The sequence below is a fragment of the Neoarius graeffei genome, chromosome 2 (genome assembly GCF_027579695.1).
Source record: "Neoarius graeffei isolate fNeoGra1 chromosome 2, fNeoGra1.pri, whole genome shotgun sequence".
Lineage (NCBI taxonomy): Eukaryota > Metazoa > Chordata > Actinopteri > Siluriformes > Ariidae > Neoarius > Neoarius graeffei.
Genome location: NC_083570.1, coordinates 21,092,111 through 21,117,950, shown reverse-complemented (window position 1 = coordinate 21,117,950; position 25,840 = coordinate 21,092,111). Strand labels below are relative to the sequence as shown.

At 40.4% G+C, this 25,840-nt stretch overlaps 1 protein-coding gene across 4 annotated transcripts in view; it reads right to left on the bottom strand.

Annotated features, from left to right (window-relative positions):
- Positions 1-5,994: 5,994 nt before the first annotated feature.
- The window catches only part of LOC132881483 (gamma-aminobutyric acid receptor subunit rho-2-like), a 164,826-nt gene continuing 144,980 nt past the window's right edge, over positions 5,995-25,840 (bottom strand). For 2 of the 4 annotated variants that reach the window (XM_060913980.1, XM_060913975.1), the window contains exons 7-9: positions 15,420-15,572; positions 9,128-9,336; positions 5,995-8,841 (exon numbers count right to left, since the gene is read on the bottom strand). In XM_060913980.1, coding sequence (XP_060769963.1) covers positions 8,533-8,841; positions 9,128-9,336; positions 15,420-15,572 — 671 coding nt within the window. In that variant the 3' untranslated portion in view covers positions 5,995-8,532. Of the gene's footprint in view, positions 8,842-9,127; positions 9,337-15,396; positions 15,573-25,840 lie in introns of those variants that run through there. The other 2 variants (XR_009654046.1, XM_060913976.1) reach the window with 2 other exon arrangements.

Genomic DNA, 25,840 nt, shown 5'->3' with positions numbered 1-25,840 from the left:
AAATTAAAGCTTATGCCTTCAAGAACAAACCCTGAAAGTTTCATGCTTTTTTCATTTTGTGCACAATTGTTATGCTTAACAGGCCCACTATTAGGAACGTCTTTTATAATGACGCCGGGTGCAATTTGCATGAGATTTTTATGCATTTGATTTATTTTTATGTAACCTTTACACACACACACGTTTAATATAGTGTCGGAATACTTTTTTTTATATCAATTTTGTTTTTTAAACATATTGTATATTCTGATGAATACATAACTTTTTGTTCATATTATTATGTGCAAGGACGTGACATGTGTAGACATTATTTGTGAATATATGCAATCAGCTGTAGTCCAGGAAACCTGGGTCAGTTCAACCAAAAGAGAAGTAAAATCTTTATTTTGAACTGTTAAAACTGTTGTTTAAAAAAAAAAAACAGCAGCAGATAAACACTTAGAGAAACATTATGGAAAGATACTCACAACACAATCTCATGCATTTCACTTTCACTGAAGTCTTACGCAACCTTTTGGAATACCTAGAAATACAAAAGTAGCATACATTCATCATAGCTTTTAGCAGTAAGGGAATAGCAGTCAGTATTAGACAGTGAGCTGAGGATTGGCTGGGCTTATGAGAGTGGTGAGTGTGCTGGCTAACCAGGCAGAAGAGATGCCCTGGGCGTTATGGGGTAAAACTGCTCTGTTGACCTGAACAAACTCTTAGATTTTGTCATACAAGTGAGTTACAGTACATACACATACTCAGACTTTGGGAAGACATTCATTTAATTACTGAGATAAAGGTAACTTAAAGGCGACATACACTCACCGGCCACTTTAATAGGAACTTGATCTTGAGTCTAAGATTCCTGTTCTTGGCTGCAGGAGTGGAACCCAGTGTGGTCTTCTGCTGTTGCATGCTGAGATGCTTTTCTGCTCACCATGGTTGTAAAGAGTGATTATATGAGTTACTATGTCCTTCCTGGCATCTCAAACCAATCTGGCCATTTTCCTCTGACCTCCCTCATCAACAAGGCGTTTGTTTCCACCCACAGAACTGTCGCTCAGTCAGTGTTTTTTGTTTTTCGCACCATTCTAAGACTACGTTCAGACTGCACCCTGAAACGACCCATATCCAATTTTTTTGCCCATATGCAACCTGTATCCGATTTGTTATTGACAATCTGAATGACACAGATCCGATTTTTTTCATATGCGACCCAGGCCACTTGGATATGTGGTCCTAATTCCGATGCATATCCGTTATTTTCACATGCGACTGCAGTCTGACCGGACAGGTCGCATTCATGCGACCTACACGTCATCAACAAGAGACAAACATCACTATTCTGCGTTGGCTAATCCCGCCTCTTTGGTGGAAAACAACAACATTTGTACAGTTTTCAGAATTTAAATAGACTTTTATAGAATTGATCAAGCTAATGGTGGATTTGGTAGGGACCTGGATGTTGATCTGTTAGCCTGATTAAATAAAACAGTTTCTATAACTGATTTATAACTTACACCATCCTGTATTACAAGATTATAAGATTGTTCTGGAAATTTCCAGTAATTTGACACCTTCGGTCTCATTAGTCTGCTGCCCACATTAATCAGATTATTGTGCGAGTTCTGCCGCCACCACAAAAACCACATCGCCAGGTCTTGCCTCATCTCCATGCTTTACTTGCAAACTTGAAGAGTGTGCTTTTTTTTTGTTTACGTATTACGTAGATGTGCTTATTACGTGTCAATTTGCGCATGCGGGACACTTTTGGGTCGTTTTCCGTTCATATTGGAGATCGCATACAAGTCTCATATAATTGGTAATGTGAACGGCCTAACAAAAAAATCGGATTTCACAACAAATCGGATATGGGTCGTTTCAGGTTGCAGTCTGAACAAAGTGATAGAGTGTAAACTCTAGAGACTGTTATGTGCGAAAACCCCAGGAGATCAGCAGTTTCTGAAATACTCAAACCAGTCCATCTGGCTCAAACCAACACCCATGCCACAGTGAAAGTCACAGAGATCACAATTTTTCCCATTCTGATGTTTGAAGTGAACATTAACTGAAGCTCTTGATTTGTATCTGCATGATTTTATGCATCGTGCTGCTGTCAAGGGATCGGCTGATTTAGAAAACTGCATAAAATAGTAGGTGTATGGGTGTAACTAATAAAGTTCCCAGTGAGTGTATTCATTTCACATTTTCAGTGCTTGTGCACATACATTTTGGTATCTGGAGTGCCTACCAACCCACAAATTCTGAAATTAGACAAGCCAGTTAGTTTCTTTTGGGCTGCCTTTTTCAGAAAACATGTGCTTCAAAAAACTGTTCAGATTTGGCTCCTCTTTGTATGTCACAAGCTCTTTAGAATTATGCCGCCCTTTAATCTCGGTTTCTCCAGTCATGGATTGAGAACTACCTTTGTGAATGAATATTCATAATGAAAGTGCTACCTGATTGCCTGCCAGAAGAGGAGGGTGGCGTGAGCAGTGGCTAATTATCATTTAAAGGAACAGGCATGGGGCGGCACGGTGGTGTAGTGGTTAGCGCTGTCGCCTCACAGCAAGAAGGTCCAGGTTCGAGCCCCGTGGCTGGCGAGGGCCTTTCTGTGCGGAGTTTGCATGTTCTCCCCGTGTCCGCGTGGGTTTCCTCCAGGTGCTCCAGTTTCCCCCACAGTCCAAAGACATGCAGGTTAGGTTAACTGGTGACTCTAAATTGACTGTAGGTGTGAGTGTGAGTGTGAATGGTTGTCTGTGTCTATGTGTCAGCCCTGTGATGACCTGGCGACTTGTCCAGGGTGTACCCCGCCTTTCGCCCGTAGTCAGCTGGGATAGGCTCCAGCTTGCCTGCAACCCTGTAGAACAGGATAAAGCGGCTAGAGATGATGAGATGAGATGAGATGAGATGAGATGAGATGAGATGAGATGAGATGAGATGAGATGAGATGAGATGAGATGAGATGAGATGAGATGAGATGAGATGAGATGAGATGAGATGAGATGAGATGAGATGAGATGAGATGAGATGAGATGAGATGAGATGAGATATGAGATGAGGAACAGGCACGCAAATCAGCAGTTTTGAACAGGGCGGTTTAAACAGGGTGAGAGGGAGCTGTGGTGGTTTATCCTCGTGATAATTTGACCAAAGCATGTCACAAACATTTCATTAAGACCTCTGGGAACTGTCTCAACTTGTGGAAAAGGGGTATAATATGTCACCTTTAAACTTATCCAAAAATCCTTAAGCTAAATTTGTTGGATGTTATTTAAAAATCTTGCTTCGTTTAGTTCAAGTTTGCCCTACAAACTTTGATTCAAGAGTGTGTATTGGGAAAATATTAAATCATAACATCAATGCTAACATTTGTGTTAAACCATAGCCTCATTTTATCCAAGTATGTTTGTTTAACTGTTTAATCTGTTGACTAGTAGTGTGGTTTTGTAGAGATCTCATCTCATCATCTCTAGCCACTTTATCCTGTTCTACAGGGTCGCAGGCAAGCTGGAGCCTATCCCAGCTGACTGCGGGCGAAAGGCTGGGCACACCCTGGACAAGTCGCCAGGTCATCACAGGGCCGACACATAGACACAGACAACCATTCACACTCACATTCACACCTACGGTCAATTTAGAGTCACCAGTTAACCTAACCTGCATGTCTTTGGACTGTGGGGGAAACCAGAGCACCTGGAGGAAACCCACGCAGACACGGGGAGAACATGCAAACTCAGCACAGAAAGGCCCTCGTCGGCCACGGGGCTCGAACCCGGACCTTCTTGCTGTGAGGCGACAGCGCTAACCACTACACCACTGTGCCGCCCTTTTTGTAGAGATAGTTGAAGTATATGACAATAAAAAAAAATGCCTTTGCTTTCCTCTCTGCTAAGATAGTTCATCTTCGCATGCCAGGGGGGAGAGATGTCTCTACATGGTACGGACATACACACATTCCATATAAGAGGGCTCTCCCTAAATGTCTTTGCTCTCACCCCTGGATGCCTTCTAGCAGAGCGCTTCAGGTCTTCCATATGCATGCATATAGAATGCTCACAATAAAACTCCGTTTATCCTGATTCTCCTTCGACTCAGGCCTCATTACTTTTTTCCACCACAAGTGAAATCTAAATTAATCAATCAAAGTCAATTAACTTTCCATAACCTATTTAAACAAACTCAGCTAAACTCAGGTGCTCAAGGTAATCACATAACTGAACAAAGTTTAATGTATATGTACTGTATGTGCAAGCAAAATCAATGACAATGGAACCAATAATACAGTGTATAACTATCATTAACGTCAACTATATGTAGGCTGATGTACTGCCATCTTGTAAAAAATAAATTTCTGTCTTTTCAGTGAAAAACAATTTAATACATTCCCTCTTGCCATGGTTTCCCATATTAATTCAATCACTGATACAAACTTTCAACCTACCCAACGCCATCAAAAACTCACTCATGCACTAGATTCAGGGGTTCTTCAGCTTCTTGTAGTCCAACTCAATATAAACGTGCTCCATCTATTCAAATATTCAGCTTATTATATCAATGTGCATAATAGTATTTTGGCTATTTATTACAGCCATAGAGCTTTTTTATTTATTAAATTTTCACTATCAGAACATAATATGTCCAAGTCGACATTACCTGTAGGCTTACTTGTGTATAAGTTATCAAGGTTTGGATGAAAGCCAGTCAATTCAAGTGACCAGTCAAACTAGCTAATAAGAATAAAAACTCAATATTAACTATAATAATTTTAATAACAGTGGGTAAATGTTTCCACCACTATATCTATAATTAAAATTTTTTTTTTAAAAATCACAGATCCCCTGACTATGTTTCACGACCCCCCATGTTGAGAAGCACTACATTTATTCACTGCCATAATAAACTCCATCATAAAAATAATTCAATTCCAACTTTCTGATCAGTCAGGAGTGCTTATTTTCAGACAAGAGAGACATATTTCAGAAGGCTTGGCGAAATTACACACACACACACACACACACACACACACACACACACACACACACACACACACACACACACACACTCTTCAAGTAAAATACCACCTGCATGAGATAACCTATAACCCAGACAACAGGCAGCACCTTAACACTTTAAAAAAAAAAACTTAGCTGTTTGCAACACCTCTCAAACTTTAAGGTGCACTGAATAGAATCAACTCACTAAATACCCTAAATGATAATAAATTCTCACATACATCACATAAGGTACAATTTTCAAATGATGGCTAAACGTAATACCATTTCTAGCTATAAGCTACAAACAGTTCTCTGAACCACCAGGGGGTCCCGAGACACAATTCTTGTGACTCAAACTAACCATTCTCCTTTCAACTCTTTCATCAACAAGATGTTTCCACCCAGAGAACTGTAGCTCACTGGATGTTTTTTGTTTTTCACACCATTCTGTGTGAACTCTAGACTCTAGATTTCTAGTGTGAAAATCCCATTAGATGAACAGTTTCTGAAATACTCAAACCAGCCCATATAGCCATAACAAACATGCCAAAGTCAGTCACTGAGATCACATTTTTTTTTTCATTACATTGCATTGTGCTGCTGACACATAATTACCTCCACCAAGGAGGTTATGTTTTCGGTGTGATTTGTTTGTCTGTCTGTTTGTTTGTCTGTCTGTAAGCAGGATTGAGCAAAACCGAACGACCCGCTTTCCATGAAACTTGGTGGAAGGTTGTAGCATTGGCCAAGGAAGAACTCATTAAATTATGGAATGGAGCTAAGTCACAGGGTGAATCCAAGAATTTAGTTTCACGTTCGCTAATGTTGCCATACAGCATTTGACCTTGGCAGAACATAGACATATAAACATAGATGCCGCATTGAGCTGGTGGCCCCGTTGCTGGGATACGTCAGAGGGTCCGCCATATTGGACGTGGCAAATCTTCCCCGTAAACCAATGCAAGTAAATGGACTGAACTTCATAAAGCCCCTTTCTACAATAATATTTAACTCGATGCCTTTTATTCTCCCATTAAGACACACACGTATATATTTGAGAAACAAACAGGCATCAAAACAACATATATAACTTTTAATGTGATGGTTATAAATAATGTGCAAAATACCCTGTACACTGCAAACTAGCGATAGATAGCTCAGGTAAGCTAATTAGTCAGCATACAGTAGCAAGCTACCAAAACCTGAGGCCAAAATAACCAACCTACAAGACTGAATATGATAAATGATGGAAATAGTGGAAAAACTGGAAATAGTGAATGAAAATTAAAATTTACTGTTTTATTTATTGAGTCACCACACAGACCTACTCTCGTTGAATAAAGTGAGCTGAATGACCGCCAAACTGAGTTCGGCCAGGTTCTAACGCCATACCAAAACAAAATACATCACTGATTCCTTCACATTCAGAAAGGTTAAAAACATTCATCATACGTCCAAAAACGTTCATCATAGTGTGGCACTGTATTATCTAATTCTCACTGCTTATAACTCTACACCTACCCGGTGGAGATGAGCTGGGAAACTGAAGACTGAAGGAACGGCTCCCTCTCTGATCCTGACTGTCTGACCTGTTTTGTCAAAATCCTCCGTTCTGAAGAGTTCACTGCAGAGCATGGATGACGGAGTAGCAGAAAACCCTTCCCATCGCACAGCTGTCTCCCACTGCTTTTTCATGTCTTTATTTTTGGGAAACCTACATAGTATGTGAAAAGTTAGCTAAGCAACTAACAACAATCAGCGTAGTTACGAAGGAAATACTTCGTTGTTTGGAGACAGGTTTCACCGAGCGGCTATTATGCGCAAGACTTCATATTAGCCACAAAGTCAGAAAAATCTGTTCGTAAAATTACGTTATAATGACCAAATACAATGAAAAGTATTTTTCCAGTCTCACCTGTGAAAGGTAATCCCATGTGACCTCGTTTGGACGGTAAACCTGTTGGTACAGTTAAACGCAGCACATGAATGAGGCATCTTTATTCTCGGCTACTGTCTAGACGCTATACCAGAGACGGTTGAAGAATCTCCACTTTGCCACATCCAATATGGCGGCGAGGATGACGTATGATTCTACGCAGAAGGCGGCGTCTATATTTATAAGTCTATGTGGCAGAAGTTGTCGCTCAACAATGCCATACATCTTAAAATCCAGTAGATGGCATTAAATTTCAAAAGTGACAAAGTATAGCCAATGTAAAAATATGGTGACTCCATATCACAATTCACATTCACAGGTACCAGTAATCCTCTGGGATACACATGTTGGCTAGTTGTTTAAACATAATACAGAAAGCAGTTGTCATGGAGTACTCGGGGACAGTGGTTTCAAAATACACCTTAATTGTCAGTAAGTATGACTAATCCAGACATACAAACTGGTTGTGGTTGCAGTTTTGCATATCATAGAAGAGTCGACTGTTGTCCTTGATGGAGTTCTGCGTTCTCCAAGTGCTCCAAATGCAAGAATTGTTGTTCTGCAAGAACTGACGTTTCTCACTTGCTGTATTTCCTCGAAGCTGTCACTTCAGCTCTAGCCTTCTGATAATAATAGACAGCACCTCCAGCAGAACACCACATGTCTCCTTCCAGTGGGTGCATGAAGTTTCATTTTCATAATTACTTTCAATACACAGTTCAGTTTGAGTTACATGGTTTTTTCTAAATGTGTCATCCATTATGTAAACTGTAATTGCTGGCTAATTGCTGTAGCGTAAGAGGAATAAAATCTTACAGGATGTGCTATTTTAGGAAAACCAACAACTCCAGCATCACATCACCCCATTGTTGGCTATTTTTCTATAACAGCATACCCCCTTCATGTTTTATTCCTTATATAATTATACTGTCTTTGACATTGGATAGCTGATGAAACTGTAGCTGTATCAGTAACATCCTGCCTCATGAAGGTCTACGAACCTGCCTCACTTCATACATTAGATGCTGGTATAGTGGAATGGAGGTAAATAGTGTTTCCCATTTAAATTATGGGCTGTTGGCTAGTTGTTGGGAAACCACTGTACAATATGTAGAAATCACAAGTTCACAATTTAGTCTGAACATCAACAACTCAGCCATGTGAGTGGCATCTATGATTTAAATTAAATCTATGATTTAAATGAGAGAGGAGGTTGAAGAAGGTGAATAAAGTCGATTTGATCTCCCTCAGCAGTTTATCAAAAATGGAGTGGAGAAATCTGAGCTTTTAGAAAGTCAATCAGACTTTCTGGTGCAGTGTGTGCCATCTGAGCAGTGAAATATCCTATTGCCATGTCAAGAGTTTATAAAGGTTCCTCTATATATTAGATTGCTCCTCCATTATACAAAGTACATCCATTTATTTGTGATTTTAGACTGAGTCGGACAAGTCTTTGCAAATTTGATGTGGTTTCTGGCAAATGTTGGGAAACTGAGTCTTGTTAATGGTTTCATTCATTTACATCTAAAGGCCGACTAATTGTCTTTCAACTCCATTTAGATGTAATGGTTTGATGTTCAAAACCGTGTATTCCCTCGCTGTGAGGATTCACCAGTAGACAGACCAGTAGATGAGGTTGAAAAAGATGTAGGCTCCAGGAAAGATCATGCGTGAGTATGTATCAATGGCATGAGTGCTGTGGATGATGCGCAAGCCACGGAGGCCTTTCTTCTTGGTGCCTGTAGACTCATTGTCGACAGCGAGGTGCACCACCATGCGCTCATGTCTATCAATCGGCTCCTCGGGACCGTTGGGTGCCCGGCTGTAACCGGCCAGGCTGTTGCTGTCTGCCTCGCTGTATGTCCCGTCCACCATCATGCTTTTGCCATGAAGCAGGCCACACGAACAAGGCAAAGACTGGCACAAACAACAACAATGAGGGGCTTAGTTACTTGTAGTTTAATTTTAGTAATTTGAGTCTTTTGTTCTGTTTGGATTTATCGGTTTTATTCATATGTGCATATATTAGGGATTGATTAAAGTAATATAGACATGGAGAAAGGACTGGGTAAATCTTAAATAAAAAGGTGATGTTTGTTGCTGTTACTCATATTTACACTCCCACCTGAGCATGCACATGCATGCGCGCACGTGCATACAATTTAAAAAACAAACTTTGCAAGAGTAAATAAAGAGTAAAGACCTGATGTCTGGCCTTTTCCCTGAATTTGCGTTCTTTTCCGTCTTTTACGGTAGTCAGGTAGTTAACAGCTGCATATTCGAGGACGGAGAGGAAGACAAAGACGAAGCTGACCCACAGGTAAATGTCTACGGCTTTAATGTAGGACACTCGAGGCATGGACGCATTTACGCCTGTGATGATGGTGGACATGGTGAGCACCGTGGTGATGCCTGAGGAAACAAACAAAAGAGCCACAATATTATTTTACAATGGTAATTATACCACAGCTCTGACAATAAGTCCAGTTATGGGTTTATATTAATGTGCTCAATCTAATATACTAATGTTTCTGTAGTAACATCTACAACCCCAATTCCAACAAAGTAGAGACACTGTGTAAAGCACAAATAAAAACAGATTGTGAAGATTTGCAAATCATAAAAACCCTATATTTCATTGAAAGTGAGAAATTTTTCTGTTTTCTGAAAAAAATATGCTCATTTTGAATTTGATGTCAGCAACACACTTCAGAAAAGTTGGGATGGGGCAACAAAAGACTGAAAAAATGTGCAATTCTAAAAAAAACCCTAATTTGGTTAATTGGCAACAGGTCAGAAACATGATTGTGTATAAAAAGAGCATCCCAGAGAGGCAGAGTCTCTCAGAAGTAAAGATGGGGAGGGGTTCATCACTCTGTGAAAGACTACGTGGGCAAACAGTGCAACAATTTAAGTATAATGTTCCTCAATGTAAAATTGCAAAGAATTTGGGAATCACATCATCTATGGTACATAATATTATTAAAAGATTCAGAGAATCTGGAGAAATCTTTGTATGCAAGAGACAAGGCTGAAAACTGACATTGGATGCCTGTGATCTTCAGGCCCTCAGAGACACTGCATTAAAAGCAGACATGTGTCTGGAGTGGAAATCACTGTATGGGCTCAGGAACATTTCAGAAAACCATTGTCTGTGAAAACAGTTCATTACTGCATCCACAAATGCAAGTTAAAACCAGATATAAACAATATCCAGAAACACTGCCACCTTCTCTGGGCCTGAACTCTTTCACGATAGACTGAGGCGAAGTGGAAAATTGTCCTTAGGTCTGACAAATCAAAAGTAGAAATTCTTTTTACCATGCGGCTTGGGACCATCTGGCTTGTTATCAGTGCACAGTTCAAAAGCCAGCAGCTGTGACGGTGCATTAGTGCACATGACACAGGTAGCTTGTACATCTGGGAAGGTGTCATGAACGCTGAATGATATATACACATTTCAGAATATACTGCCATCCAGACAAAATATTTTTCAGGGAAGGCCTTCCTTCTTTCAGCAAGAGAATGCCAAACTGCTTTCTGCACATATTAAAACTGCATGGCTCCATAATAAGAGAGTCTGGGTGCTAAACTGGCCTGCCTGCAGTCTAGACCTGTCTCCCATTTAAAACATTTGGCGCATTATGAAGTGCAAAATATGACAAAGGAGACCCTGAACTGTTGAGCAACTGAAATTGTATATCAGGCAAGAATGGGACAACCTTTCTCTTTCAAAACTATAGCAATTGTTCTCCTCAGTTGCCAAACGTTTACAGAGTGTTGTTAAAAGTAGAGGTGATGCAACACAGTGGTAAACATATCTTTGTCCCAGCTTTTCTGAAATGTGTTGCTAACACCAAATTCAAAATAAGCATATATTTAAAAAAAACCCCAAAATTTCTCAGTTTCAACATTTGATATGTTGTCTTGGTACTATTTTCAGTGAAATATAGGGTTTCCAAGATTTGCAAATTCATCTCATCATCTCATTATCCTGTTCTACAGGGTCGCAGGCAAGCTGGAGCCTATCCCAGCTGACTACGGGCGAAAGGCGGGGTACACCCTGGACAAGTCGCCAGGTCATCACAGGGCTGACACATAGACACAGACAACCAATTCACACTCACATTCACACCTACAGTCAATTTAGAGTCACCGGTTAACCTAACTTGCATGTCTTTGGACTGTGGGGTAAACCAGAGCACCTGGAGAAAACCCACATGGACATGGGGAGAACATGCAAACTCCGCACAGAAAGGCCCTCATTGGCCACGGGGCTCGAACCCGGACCTTCTTGCTGTGAGGCGACAGCGCTGATTTGCAAATTATCACATTGTTTTTATTGACAGTTCACACAGCGTCCCAACTTTTTTGGAATTGGGGTTGTAATCTAGAGACTTTTAATGTTAGCCTAATAATAAATGGATCAAAAATGTTTTGTTATTTCACGAAAGCTGTATAAATTGATACAGTGAAGTTTTCTGTAAGGAGAAGGAGATGGTTATTTAACATTTATGGAGTCTACAGGATATCACGTTTTCTGGATTCTTGGTAATATAACAAGCTGATTTTTTTTGTGTGTGTTACGAACATTAAGTAACAGTGACCCAGTAGGCACTTGGAGAGTAGTTTGCAGGAGTCAAAGTGATGTTACATTAGGTACTCATAGTGGGTACTATGTCACTGTGCACACAAGAGAAGATCCAGGTGTTAATTACCACTCCTGGCAGTTTTTCACAGTTCAGACCACAGCTGCATTCATAACAAGTGTTCTCTGTGCTTATTTATTGCAGCTGAGTTGTGAGGCAGAGTTTCTGCATTCAAGGCAATTTGTAAGGTGAGACTTAGAAATATTAAGCCAGCATTAGGTAATATATTTGCTAGAGTGCTACAGTGTGTAGAATCTTGATTCAACTTTGTTTTAAAAAGTGCTGTGTACATGGATGAAGGTGGGGTGAAAAAAAGACAAAACTTGCACAATCAAAAACACAGTGACATAGCTTCTACATCTGTGGTTACAATTTTAATACTGTACAGACACTTTCTGACTGCGAGTTGGCCTAGTGGTTAGCATGCCCACCTCTCGACCAGGAGATCACGAGTTCTACTCGGGTCATACCAAAGACCATCATAAAAATGGTACCGACTGCCATTTTGCAAGGCACGCTGCAGTACAGATGCGAGTAGGCATCAACAGATGTGAAGTCAAACTCTAGCGGTTACCAGAGGACTAGCTCCTCACTGTAACCCTAGCTGTATAGACAAGAGGACGAGGGCTATGGAAACAGAGATCGGCACCGTGCCCATGTGCCTCAAAAGAGCTGGTTAGTACTGGGATAGGAGACTGCCTAGGAAGACCAGATCCTGGGAACGGACTTTGACTTGACTTGACAGACACTTTCTAAAAGTGGAGCTGCACAGAATCCACATTCATGAGAATGCTCTACCTATCTCTTAGACCTTTCTGCTGCATTTGACACCGTTGATCCATCCTCCTGTCATCCCTGTCAACACTGGGGATCTGTGGGATAGCCTTGGATTGGTTTAAGTACTACCTCTCCGGTCACTCCTTCCAGGTTACCTGAGCTGGTACAGTATCGGCACCATGCCCACTTACAACTGGTGTCCCCCAAGGTTCAGTCTTTGATCTGCTTCTCTTCTCCCTCTACACTCAGTCTCTTGGCCCGATTATCTCTGCTCATGGTCTAGCCTACCACTGCTATGCTCCATGACACTCAACTGTTTCTCTTTTCCTCCTTCTGACACACAGGGCTCTACTTGCATATCTGCTTGCTTGTGTGACATCCAGAGCTGGATGGACAACCATCACCTGAAGCTCAACCCAGGCAAGACAGAGATGATTTACATTCCTGCTCCATCTTCTCCACCGCTGGACTTCATCATCTCTCTGGGGGACATCTCTATGTCACCTTCACCCAGTGTGAAGAACCTAGGGGTGGTGTGCGATGACAGACTCTCCTCTTCAGCGAACATTGCTGCAGTGACTCAGATGTGCAGATTCCTCCTTTAAAACATTCAAAGGATCTGTTCCTTCCTCACCACCTACTCTACTCAGCTCCTGGTCCAAGAACTGATTCTCTCCCATTTGGACTACTGCAACTCTCTTCTTGCTAGCCTCCCAGCATCTGCTACCAGACCCCTGCAGCTCATCCAGAATGCTGCAGCCTGCTTGGTCTACAACCTCCCTCATTCTACCCTTCTGCTTGCTGCCCTTCACTTGCTGCCCTTCACTTGCTGCCTGTCGCAGCTCACATCAAATTTAAGCCATTGGTGCTAGTTTACAAGGCAGTCAAGGAGTCAGGTCCAGCATACCTCCAGAGACTGATCAGACCCTACATGCCAGCCAGATCCCTACGTGCCGCTGCTACTAGTCGCCCGGACCCTCCTCCTGTCCGCTCAAGGCTGCTGTCCATCCTGGCTCCCTGTTGGTGGAATGACCTTCCCATTGAGATCAGAATTGCTGACTCCCTGACCACCTTCAAAAGCACAGACTGAAGACCCACCTCTTCAGGCTACACCTTTCCCCTGCTTCCCTGCAAAATGTGTAATCATGTAGCTACCTTAGCTGTCTTGACCAACCTAGGCTGTGTGCTGTCTAGCCTGGTCATGATGACAGTGTTCGTCGTTGGGGTTTTATCTTTCTCTATTTATTTGTGCTTTGTTGTCTCATTTGTATGGTTGGCTTGTTTTCCTTGGCTGATTGTTGTTAATTCAGCAGTATATTACACTTGGTGTTATTCTGTCACTTATACTGTACATCTGGCACTAGGACTTTCTTATCTAGAAGTTCAGCACTTCTTGTACCTGACTTTTGCACTTGTTGTATGTTGATCTGGATAAACGCATCTGTTAAATGCCATGTAATATAACGTAATGTAATCTAGCACTTTGAGAACAGAGAGGACGTTGGAATTGAAGCTGTGTTTGAAAAATCAGCAATGTTCATCATGGCATGCTCCACCCTAATATATCCTGATTTGGGAGTAAAATGAATGCTGGTTCCTCTGGTGGAAAAGCAATTAAAGTTTCAGAATTCCTCAAACAGGTTCCACCAGTGGAAAAAACCTTATGACTGCCGTAACCTACAACAGTTACCATTCAAGTTTTCTTTCCCCCTAAATCCATAAAGAAGTCACATTGCTGTAGGTCTACATCATGTGTGCTCAGCAGTCATATTGGTTCATACCACTGTCAAATGTGGCTTGTTCATTATGCATCTAAATCTACATTTATATTTCTATAAAGCTGCATTGCGACAACATCTATTGTTAATTGAATTAAAAAGTTTAGTGAGTGGAAATGGATTCTGGGACATCTGTGCAGTATGTGTAGCTTTACTAAGCAAGAAAAACATTACATATCCTATACTGGCAAGGAAAATTCATCATTGCAGTGATGACAAATGTCAATTTTGAATGCTCACTATAAAAATTGTTGTAGGGAGTATCAACTTTTTTTTTTTACATTTCAAAGTATTAAATAGATATTCCTTTAATAACTTGTTTTTAGACACTGCTCTCATCTCTAATAATAATAATAATTAAAAAAAAGCATTTTCATGTCAGCAAACTGTATTTATTCAGCTTCTGTTTAAGAGCAGTTCATGGTAGGGAAAAGGGAAAGAAAGAAGAAAATAATGATATAGCAAAAGTGTCCATCTGTGCTCCTAAAATGATCCAGGTTTAATCACAACCACACAATCAGAGATGCCTTTTCTTAATTAATATCAGACTTTGTACTAGTTAGCCCAGCTGAATGCTAGCTATAAAGCTGGAGACTAGTGAGCAAAGCTGCTATGATCTTTTATCTATGCAAATGTCTTACCAACACACTTTAAAAACCAAACAGCCAGTACGACTAAATCACCCTGCATGATTTAGTGCAGATTTTTTTTTTTCTAATTCTTAGCATTAGTGTTGGCGATTTTCTGCCAGAATGCTAATATTACATGTTACAAGTCATAATATGAATCTTGGGACATTCAAAATCTGAAAGTGTGATTTTGATACATTTATCAGTTATAGTGTAGTTTATATAAATACATATACATTTCAGATATTTTGTATTTTTGATCCTGACTGTCTGTGTGGAGTTGCATACGTTCCACCTTCACATTGACACAGATGGGCTCCTGAGAGGTGCAACAGAAAAGCATTGCAGGAGACCGAACTGGAGAGGATGGGAATTGGCCATGACTAAATAGGGAGAATATTTGGGGGGGGGGGACAAAACAAAAATATCTTCACCCAGATGGGTGAAGGTCACTAGAAAGTTGCACATAAACATAATAAGAAATAACTTTTAAGAAACCATCATTATGAGACACAATGCCAAAATCTCTTATATAAATGAAGAGACTTCCACCTATGGATCTACATCATGCAGGAAAGCCTTACCTATAAGAATTATTTGGTAATAACCATTTGGTAGGAAGCATTTAATAAAATTCACCAAATTATCCAAGTATCCTGTACCTAAGGATACTCTGGCAGGGACAGCACGGCGGTCAATCCAGAAGGACACCCAGGACAGCATGACCATCAGAGTAGCAGGAAAGTAGGTCTGTAGCAGGAAGAAGAAAATGTGACGTCTCAGGGTAAAGTTGATGTATAGACGGTTGTACCAACCTGGAGAAGAATGATCAAACCAAAGAGCAATATATTAGTCTTTTTATTTACAGTCCCAATTAGAAAAAAATTGGGACGCTGTATAAAACTGTGTAAATAAAAACAGAATGCAATGATTTGCAAATCATGGAAACTATATTTCATTGAAAACAGTACAAAGACAATATATCAAATGTTGAAACTGAGAAAATGTCCCAGTGAGGCAGAGTCTCAGAATTAAAGATGGCGAGGGGTTTATCACCCGTCTCTGTGAAAGACTGTGTGGGCAAACAGTGCAACAATTTAAGAATAAAGTTCCTCAGTGCTCAATGTAAGATTGCAAAGAGTTTGGGGATTACATTATCTATGAGACATAATATCATTAAAAGATTCAGAGAAATCTCTGTATGCAAGGGACAAGACCTCGGGGTGATTATTGACCCCTGTCTTTCATTCGAAACTCACATCGATAACATTACCCGGACAGCTTTCTTTCATCTCAGAAATATTGCTAAGATAAGAAATTTAATGTCACTATATTGATGCAGAAAAACTAGTTCATGCTTTTGTTACCTCCAGATTGGATTACTGTAATGCCTTACTGTTCCAATAAGTGCATAAACAAGCTCCAGTTAGTTCAAAATGAAGCAGCAAGAGTCCTTACTAGAGCTAGAAAATATGATCACATCCAGAGGTGGAAAGTAACGAATTACATTTACTCACGTTACTGTAATTAAGTAGATTTTTTTGTGTAATTTGTAATTTAAGTAGTTTTTGAAATGGGTAATTTTACTTTTACTCAAGTACATTTTGAACCAAGTATTTTACTTCGCTACATTCGAAAACCGCCCGTTACTGAGTAAAAAAAATTAAATGCGGGGAAAAAAAACCAATTGGCCTGAACTAAAAGGAAACTGGCGCAGGCGCAGAATATCCATATTAGCCTATATGTATCGTTGGATGATGGCTGGTGCTGAGGTAGCTGAGCAAGAGATAGAGGAGGTCATGGAGGAGGTTGAGGATTGCCAAGAAGAGAATTCCCGTGGAACAGATGCGCCGGACAGCGAGGGAAATCCTTGGCCGTATCTCAGCCAGTACTTTGCATTCAAATGCAAACGAGGCAATAACATAATAATGCAATGCAAAATGTGCCTGCCCCGCCACACAGAGCTATCAGTCTACAAAACTTCCACATCAAATCTGCGGAAGCATGTGGTGGTAAGTAGATATGTGCATTTACCTGTGTATCCCAAACGTTATATTTATTGTTTGGTTAAAACCTTCCACTGTTGAGTAAAATGTGCCTTCACATAAAAGCTGCCTAGCATCCGTACTGATCACTAACGTTTCAAGTGAAGTAGCCTAAATGAAATAAATCACCTCATGTTTACAAATTTGTTTTATCAGAACAACTGTCAGAAATAATACGAGTGCATGGTTTTAGTTGCAATTGGTCTCTTATGAAAAAATCCTAATTCATGTATACTAGAGCATCTCAAAAAATTAGAATATTGTGAAAAAGTTCAATATTTTCCATCAGTTATTTGAGAAAGTGAAATGTTATATATTATAGACACATTACACATAAACTAAAATGTTTCAAGCATTTTTCTATTTTAATTTTAATCAGTATGGCATACAGTACAAAAACATAAAAAAACATCTCAAAATATTAGAATATTTCATTTTGAGTAAAACAGTATGAACACAGTGTATCTCTCGGTCTAGTTCAGTACACACAACCACAATCATGGGGAAGACTGCTGACTTGACTGTTGTCCAGAAGATGATCACTGATGCCCTCCACAAGGAGGGTAAACCACAAAAGGTCATTGCTGAAAAGGGTGGCTGGAAAAGGTGCACAAGCAACAGGGATGGCCGCAGTCTTGAGAGGACTGTCAAGAAAAGTTGATTCAAGAACTTGGGAGAGCTTCACAAGGAGTGGACTGAGGCTGGTGTCAGTGTATCAAGACCCATCACGAACAGACATCTTCAAGAAAGGGGATACAACTTTCGCATTCCTAATATCAAGCTACTCCTGAGCCAGAGACAATGTCAGAAGTGTCTTATCTGGGCTAAGGAGAGAAAGAAATGGACTGTTGCTCAGTGGTCCAAAGTCCTCTTTTCAGATGAAAGTACATTTTGCATTTAATTTGGAAATCACGGTTCTAGAGTCTGGAGGAAGAGTGGAGAGGCACAGAATCCAAGGTGTTTGAAGCCCAGTGTGAAGTTTCCACAGTCTGTGACGATTTGGGGTGCCGTGTCATCTGCTGGTGTTGGTCCACTGTATTTTATCAAGTCCAAAGTCAACACAGCCATCTACCAGGAGATTTTAGAGCACTTCATGCTTCCATCTGCTGACGAGCTTTTTGGAGATGCTGATTTCCTTTTCCAGCAGGACTTAGCACCTACCCACAGTGCCAAAACTACTACCAAATGGTGTGCTGACCATGATATTCCTGTGTTTGATTGGCCAGCCAACTTGCCTGACCTGAACCCCATGGAGAATCTATGGGGTATTGTCAAGAGGAAGATGAGAAACACCCGACCCAAAAATACAGATACGCTGAAGGCCACTATCAAAGCAACCTGGGCTTCAATAACACCTCAGCAGTGCCACAGACTGATCACCTCCATGCCACACCGCATTGATACAGTAATTCATGGTAAAGGAGCCCCAACCAAGTATTGAGCGTATAAATGAATATACTTTTCAGAAGTTGGACATTTCTGTATTGTGAATCCTTTTTTTGATTGATCTTAGGGAATATTCTAATAATTTGAGATACTGGATTTCTGATTTTCATGAGCTATAAGCCATAATCATCAAAATTAAAACAAAAAAAGGCTTTAAATATTTCACTTTACATGTAATGAATAGGCAGCACAGTGGTGTAGTGGTTAGCACTGTCGCCTCACAGCAAGAAGGTCCAGGTTCGAGCCCCGTGGCCGGCGAGGGCCTTTCTGTGCGGAGTTTGCATGTTCTCCCCGTGTCCGCGTGGGTTTCCTCCGGGTGCTCCGGTTTCCCCCACAGTCCAAAGACATGCAGGTTAGGTTAACTGGTGACTCTAAATTGACCGTAGGTGTGAATGTGAGTGTGAATGGTTGTCTGTGTCTATGTGTCAGCCCTGTGATGACCTGGCGACTTGTCCAGGGTGTACCCTGCCTTTCGCCCGTAGTCAGCTGGGATGGGCTCCAGCTTGCCTGCGACCCTGTAGAAGGATAAAGCGGCTAGAGATAATGAGATGAGATGAGATGTAATGAATATAGAATATATGAAAGTTTACCTTTTTGAATTAAATTATGAAAAAAAGGATCTTTTTCATGGTATTCTAATTTTTTGAGATGCACTAGTAGACTAGCTCTTGGGTCATTAGCTGTAGCCTAGACTAGAGCTTTGGGAGGTCACTGATAGGCCATCAAAATAACAGCTAGATTGGGAATGCAGGCTTTGCAGGCCTTTGAGAATGTTCACTAAATGTGATGTTAAAATGATAAAAGGGTGCTATGGATTTCTTCGCCTCCATGAAGACCAGAAGGGGAGAGGGGAGTTAGAGGGCTACCTTGCCTGTATTTCAGTGAGCATGGACCTTCTTAACTCCTTTCCAAAAATAAAAAAAAAACTTTCCCTGAACTCAACACAGGCCTTCCGGCCTCAGCTGCCTGTGAGCGTCTTTTCAGCTCGGCTGGTTTATTGTTTACCGCAAAGAGAGCACGGATTAGTGCAACAAACTTTGAGAATCAGCTCCTGCTGAAACTCAAGAGCTTTTCGGTTTAATGTTTTAGTATTCAGTGGGCAGAGTGGGCAGGGCACTTTATTTCATTTCTTTTATCAGCAGTCAGTGTGTTCATTTTTCAATTAAGACAATTGATATAATTTACAGTATGTTTGCTATAGAAAGAAAAAGAGAGCACAGTTTGTTAATAAAGAATTGCTCAACATTTTCACTGTCTTGGATACTTTGTTTGATTTTGGTTTTCTTTTCTTTTTTTATTGTGGTGTTTGAGTTGGACCATACAATTCAGAATTTAGCACTTTGCTTAAAAATGTTTTATGGGGCGGTCTCAAAATAGTTTGCACATTACCTCTCGACAGGTTGTAAACATTATGCAGTTAATTTGTCCATTATATTTTCTATATAAGGAAGAGCACAGTGTTATTAAGGAATCGCTTAGCTGTCTTTAAATTGTGAGAGTCCTGGACACTTTGAGTTTGGTTGGTTTACGTTTCATATGTGTCATTTAGTAAGTCTGCTTTAGTGGCTTTAATATGCTGCTGTTTGTCAGTAAAGAAAAAAATGGATGATAGAATTTACAAGTTATGCCACTTGTACTTGAAAATGTTTTATGGGGTAGTCCAAACAAAGCTTTATACATTATACTGCCTGAAAGGTTATTATGTGGACTAATAGTTCATTAAAAACAATTTGATTTATGACTTGTCCTTTCTTTTTTTACATCAAATAATTGAAAGTAACTAAGTAACTTTTACTCAAAGTACATTTTAAATTGAGTACTTTTTTACTTTTACTCGAGTAGATTTTTAGATGGGTACTTTTACTTGAGTAGAATTTAAGCAAAGTGAAGATACTTTTACTTAATTACAATTTTTCAGTACTTTTTCTACCTCTGATCACATCACCCCGTCTTATCCACACTGCATTGGCTCCCAATCAAATTTCGTATTGATTATAAAATACTACTATTAACCTTTAAAGCACTGAATGGTCTTGCGCCACAGTACCTGAGCGAACTTCTGGTCCTTTATGACCCACCACGCCTACTTGGAGCAAAAGGTGTAGGCTATCTGATGGTACCTTGTATAGTGAAGGCTACATTAGGGGGCAGAGCTTTTTCTTACAAAGCCCCACAGTTATGGAACAGCCTTCCAAGTAGTGTTCGGGAATCGGACACAGTCTCAGCGTTTAAGTCTTGGCTGAGTCAAGCCTTTTGTTAATAGTGTTTATGAGGTAAAGGTGTAGATCTGGAGGCTCCTCAGACAGAGTGTTTTGGTAAACTGAGATGCATGGATGCTGTCAGTCCCCCACTCGCTTGCTCACTCGAGTTTGTTGACGGTGTAGTGGCTGGCTGCTTTATGTCCCGGGGTGCCCTCATGCCTGTGTCACCTTCTGGCTCTCCCCTTTTAGTTATGCTGTCATAGTTAGTTTTGCCAGAGTCCCTGCTTGCATTCAGTGCAAAATGTATACTGTTTCTACTTATTCAGGTGACATTTGGCATACCTAACAACCTGTGTCCCCCCCGCCTGTCCCTCCGAGTTGCACATCAATCCTGAGATTGAGATGCTGACCTCTTCTGCTCCTCGGACTTGCCTGATCCATCCTGATGCCCTACATCTGGTTGGAGTCTCATTACATCACTCCTGTGGAGGATGGCCCCATATGGACAGTTGAAAGTCACACTTGGAAGATGCTCTGGACACTTACAGTAATGCTTTTATGGCTGAGGACTACACTTGACTTGCTAACTTTAGGACTGCAGTTGCCATGAACAGTTTTGCATTCAGGTTTCCACCAATGAAGAATTATAACATCAACGAAACTGACTTCATGTTAAAACTGTTAATGTTATAATCATGTTGTCTGTTATCACCCATATGAGGATGGGTTCGCGTTTGAGTCTGGTTCCTTTCTTTCTCATGTCGTCTGAGGGAGTTTTTCCTTGCCACCGTCGCCACAGGCTTGCTCATTGGGGATAGATTAGGGATAAAATCAGCTCATGTTTAAAGTAATTCAAATTCTGTAAAGCTGCATTGGGACAATGTCTATTGTTAAAAGCGCTATAGAAATAAACTTGACTTGACAAGCCCGAAAACCAAGATTGGATGCCCATGATCTTTGGTCCCTTAGGTGACACTGCATTAAAAACAGACATGATTCTGTAGTGGAAATAGCTGTATGGGCTCAGTAACACTTCCGAAAACCATCATCTGTGAACACAATTTGTCACTGCATCCACAAATGCAAATTAAAACCATATATAGACAATATTCAGAAACACCACCACCTTCTCTGGGCCTGAGCTCATTTACAATGGACTGAGGCAAAGTGGAAAACTGTCCTGTGGTCTGATGAATCGAAATTTGAAATTCTTTTTGGAAATAATGGACACTGTGTCCTCCAGGCTAAAGAGGAGAGGTGCTATCTGGCTTGGTATCAAAACAATCACAGTTCAAAAGCCAGCATCTGCGATGGCATGGGTAGCTTGTACATGGAAGGCATCGTTAATGCTGAATGATATATACAGGTATTGGAGCAACATACTACCATCCAGATGACATCTTTTTCAGAGTAGATCTTACATAGCAAAACAAGCCCAAACCAGATTCTGCATGTATTACAACTGCATGACTCTGTAGTAAAAGAGTCCAGGTGCTAAACTGATCTGCCTGCAATCCAGACCTGTCTCCTATTGAAAAAATATTTGGCACATTATGAAGCTCAAAATGCAACAAAGGAGACAACTGAAATTGTATATCATGCAAGAGTGGGACAACATTTCACTTTATAAACTACAACCCCGATTCCAAAAAAGTTGGGACAAAGTACAAATTGTAAATAAAAACGGAATGCAATGATGTGGACGTTTCAAAATTCCATATTTTATTCAGAATAGAACATAGATGACATATCAAATGTTTAAACTGAGAAAATGTATCATTTAAAGAGAAAAATTAGGTGATTTTAAATTTCATGCCAACAACACATCTCAAAAAAGTTGGGACAAGGCCATGTTTACCACTGTGAGACATCCCCTTTTCTCTTTACAACAGTCTGTAAACGTCTGGGGACTGAGGAGACAAGTTGCTCAAGTTTAGGGATAGGAATGTTAACCCATTCTTGTCTAATGTAGGATTCTAGTTGCTCAATTGTCTTAGGTCCTTTTTTGTCGTATCTTCCGTTTTATGATATGCCAAATGTTTTCTATGGGTGAAAGATCTGGACTGCAGGCTGGCCAGTTCAGTACCCAGACCCTTCTTCTACGCAGCCATGATGCTGTAATTGATGCAGTATGTGGTTTGGCATCGTCATGTTGGAAAATGCAAGGTCTTCCCTGAGAGACATCGTCTGGATGGGAGCATACAGTTAGGTCCATAAATATTTGGACAGAGACAACATTTTTCTAATTTTGGTTCTGTACATTACCACAATGAATTTTGAACAAAACAATTCAGATGCAGTTGAAGTTCAGACTTTCAGCTTTAATTCAATGGGTTGAACAAAATGATTGCATAAAAATGTGAGGAACTAAAGCATTTTTTAAACACAATCCCTTCATTTCAGGGGCTCAAAAGTAATTGGACAAATTAAATAATTGTAAATAAAATGTTCATTTCTAATACTTGGTTGAAAACCCTTTGTTGGCAATGACTGCCTGAAGTCTTGAACTCATGGACATCACCAGACGCTGTGTTTCCTCCTTTTTAATGCTCTGCCAGGCCTTTACTGCAGCGGTTTTTAGTTGCTGTTTGTTTGTGGGCCTTTCTGTCTGAAGTTTAGTCTTTAACAAGTGAAATGCATGCTCAATTGGGTTGAGAGCAGGTGACTGACCTGGCCATTCAAGAATATTCCCCTTCTTTGCTTTAATAAACTCCTGGGTTGCTTTGGCTTTATGTTTTGGGTCATTGTCCATCTGTATTATGAAATGCCGACCAATCAGTTTGGCTGCATTTGGCTGGATTTGAGCACACAGTATGTCTCTGAATACCTCAGAATTCATCCGGCTGCTTCTGTCCTGTGTCACATCATCAATAAACACTAGTGACCCAGTGCCACTGGCAGCCATGCATGCCCAAGCCATCACACTGCCTCCGCCGTGTTTTATAGATGATGTGGTATGCTTTGGATCATGAGCTGTACCACGCCTTTGCCATACTTTTTTCTTTCCATCATTCTGGTAGAGGTTGATCTTGGTTTCATCTGTCCAAAGAATGTTCTTCCAGAACTGTGCTGGCTTTTTTAGATGTTTTTTAGCAAAGTCCAATCTAGCCTTTTTATTCTTGAGGCTTATGAGTGGCTTGCACCGTGCAGTGAACCCTTTGTATTTACTTTCACGCAGTCTTCTCTTTATGGTAGATTTGGATATTGATACGCCTACTTCCTGGAGAGTGTTGTTCACTTGGTTGGCTGTTGTGAAGGGGTTTCTCTTCACCATGGAAATTATTCTGCGATCATCCACTACTGTTGTCTTCTGTGAGTGTCCAGGTCTTTTTGCATTGATGAGTTCACCAGTGCTTTCTTTCTTTCTCAGGATGTACCAAACTGTAGATTTTGTCACTCCTAATATTGTAGCAATTTCTCAGATGGTTTTTTTCTGTTTTCGCAGCTTAAGGATGACTTGTTTCACCTGCATGGAGAGCTCCTTTGACCGCATGTTTTCTTCACAGCAAAATCTTCCAAATGCAAGCACCACACCTCAAATCAACTCCAGGCCTTTTATCTGCTTAATTGAGAATGACATAACGAAGGAATTGCCCGCACCTGCCCATAAATAGCCTTTGAGTCAATTGTCTAATTACTTTTGGTCCCTTTAAAAACAGGGTGGCACATGTTAAAGAGCTGAAACTCCTAAACCCTTCATCCAATTTTAATGTGGATACCCTCAAATGAAAGCTGAAAGTCTGGACTTTCTGTCCATGTCCATTATATAACTATAACTTGAATATGTTTCAGTAAACAGGTAAAAAAAGAAAATTTGTGTCAGTGTCCAAATATATATGGACCTAACTGTATGTTGCTCTAGAACCTGGACATACCTTTCAGCATTGATGGTGTCTTTCCAGATGTGTAAACTGCCCATGCCACACGCACTAATGCAACCCCATACCATCAGAGATGCAGGCTTCTGAACTGAGCGCTGATAACAACTTGGGTCGTCCTTCTCCTCTTGAGTCCGAATGACACGGCGTCCCTGATTTCCATAAAGAACTTCAAATTTTGATTTGTCTGACCACAGAACAGTTTTTCACTTTGCCACAGTCTATTTTAAATGAGCCTTGGCCCAGAGAAGACATCTGCGCTTCTGGATCATGTTTAGATACGGCTTCTTTGAACTATAGAGTTTTAGCTGGCAACGGCGGATGGCACGGTGAATTGTGTTCACAGATAATGTTCTCTGGAAATATTCCTGAGCCCATTTTGTGATTTCCAATACAGAAGCATGCCTGTATGTGATGCAGTGCCGTCTAAGGGCCCCGGGCACCCAGTATGGTTTTCTGGCCTTGACCCTTACACACAGAGATTCTTCCAGATTCTCTGAATCTTTTGATGATATTATGCACTGTAGATGATGATATGTTCAAACTCTTTGCAATTTTACACTGTCGAACTCCTTCCTGATATTGCTCCACTATTTGTCGGCGCAGAATTAGGGGGATTGGTGACCCTCTTCCCATCTTTACTTCTGAGAGCTGCTGCCACTCCAAGATGCTCTTTTTATACCCAGTCATGTTAATGACCTATTGCCAATTGACCTAATGAGTTGCAATTTGGTCCTCCAGCTGTTCCTTTTTTCTACCTTTAACTTTTCCAGCCTCTTATTGCCCCTGTCCCAACTTTTTTGAGATGTGTTGCTGTCATGAAATTTCAAATGAGCCAATATTTGGCATGAAATTTCAAAATGTCTCACTTTCGACATTTGATATGTTGTCTATGTTCTATTGTGAATACATCATCAGTTTTTGAGATTTGTAAATTATTGCATTCCGTTTTTATTTACAATTTGTACTTTGTCCCAACTTTTTTTGGAATCGGGGTTGTACAGCAATTGGTCTCCTCAGTTCCCAAATGTTTACAGTGTTGTTAAAAGTAGTGGTGATGCAACACAGTGGTAAACATGCCCCTGTCCCAACTTTTCTGAATCATGTTGCAGGCATCAAATTCAAAATGAGCATATATTAAAAAACAACAACAATAACATTTCTCAGTTTCAACATTTGATATGTTGTTTTTATACTATTTCAATGAAATATAGGGTGTCCACAATTTGCAAATAATCACATTCTGTTTTTATTTATGTTTAACAAAGCATCCCAAAATTTTTGGAATTGGGGTTGTACATTGTATTCACCAGGACTCACAGTAACAGTTATGACTGTATTCAATCAAGATTTGAACCTGTATAATTATCAAGAAATTGGAAGATCATAACCAAAGCTTTTCAATATCTGTCCAGAGAAATAGTATATAGCTTTCAGAATGCTGCTAATGTTATATTTTCATTTCTCTTTATTCCAGTGAATGAAATGATATTGAACTGATGTCCCCAGCAGT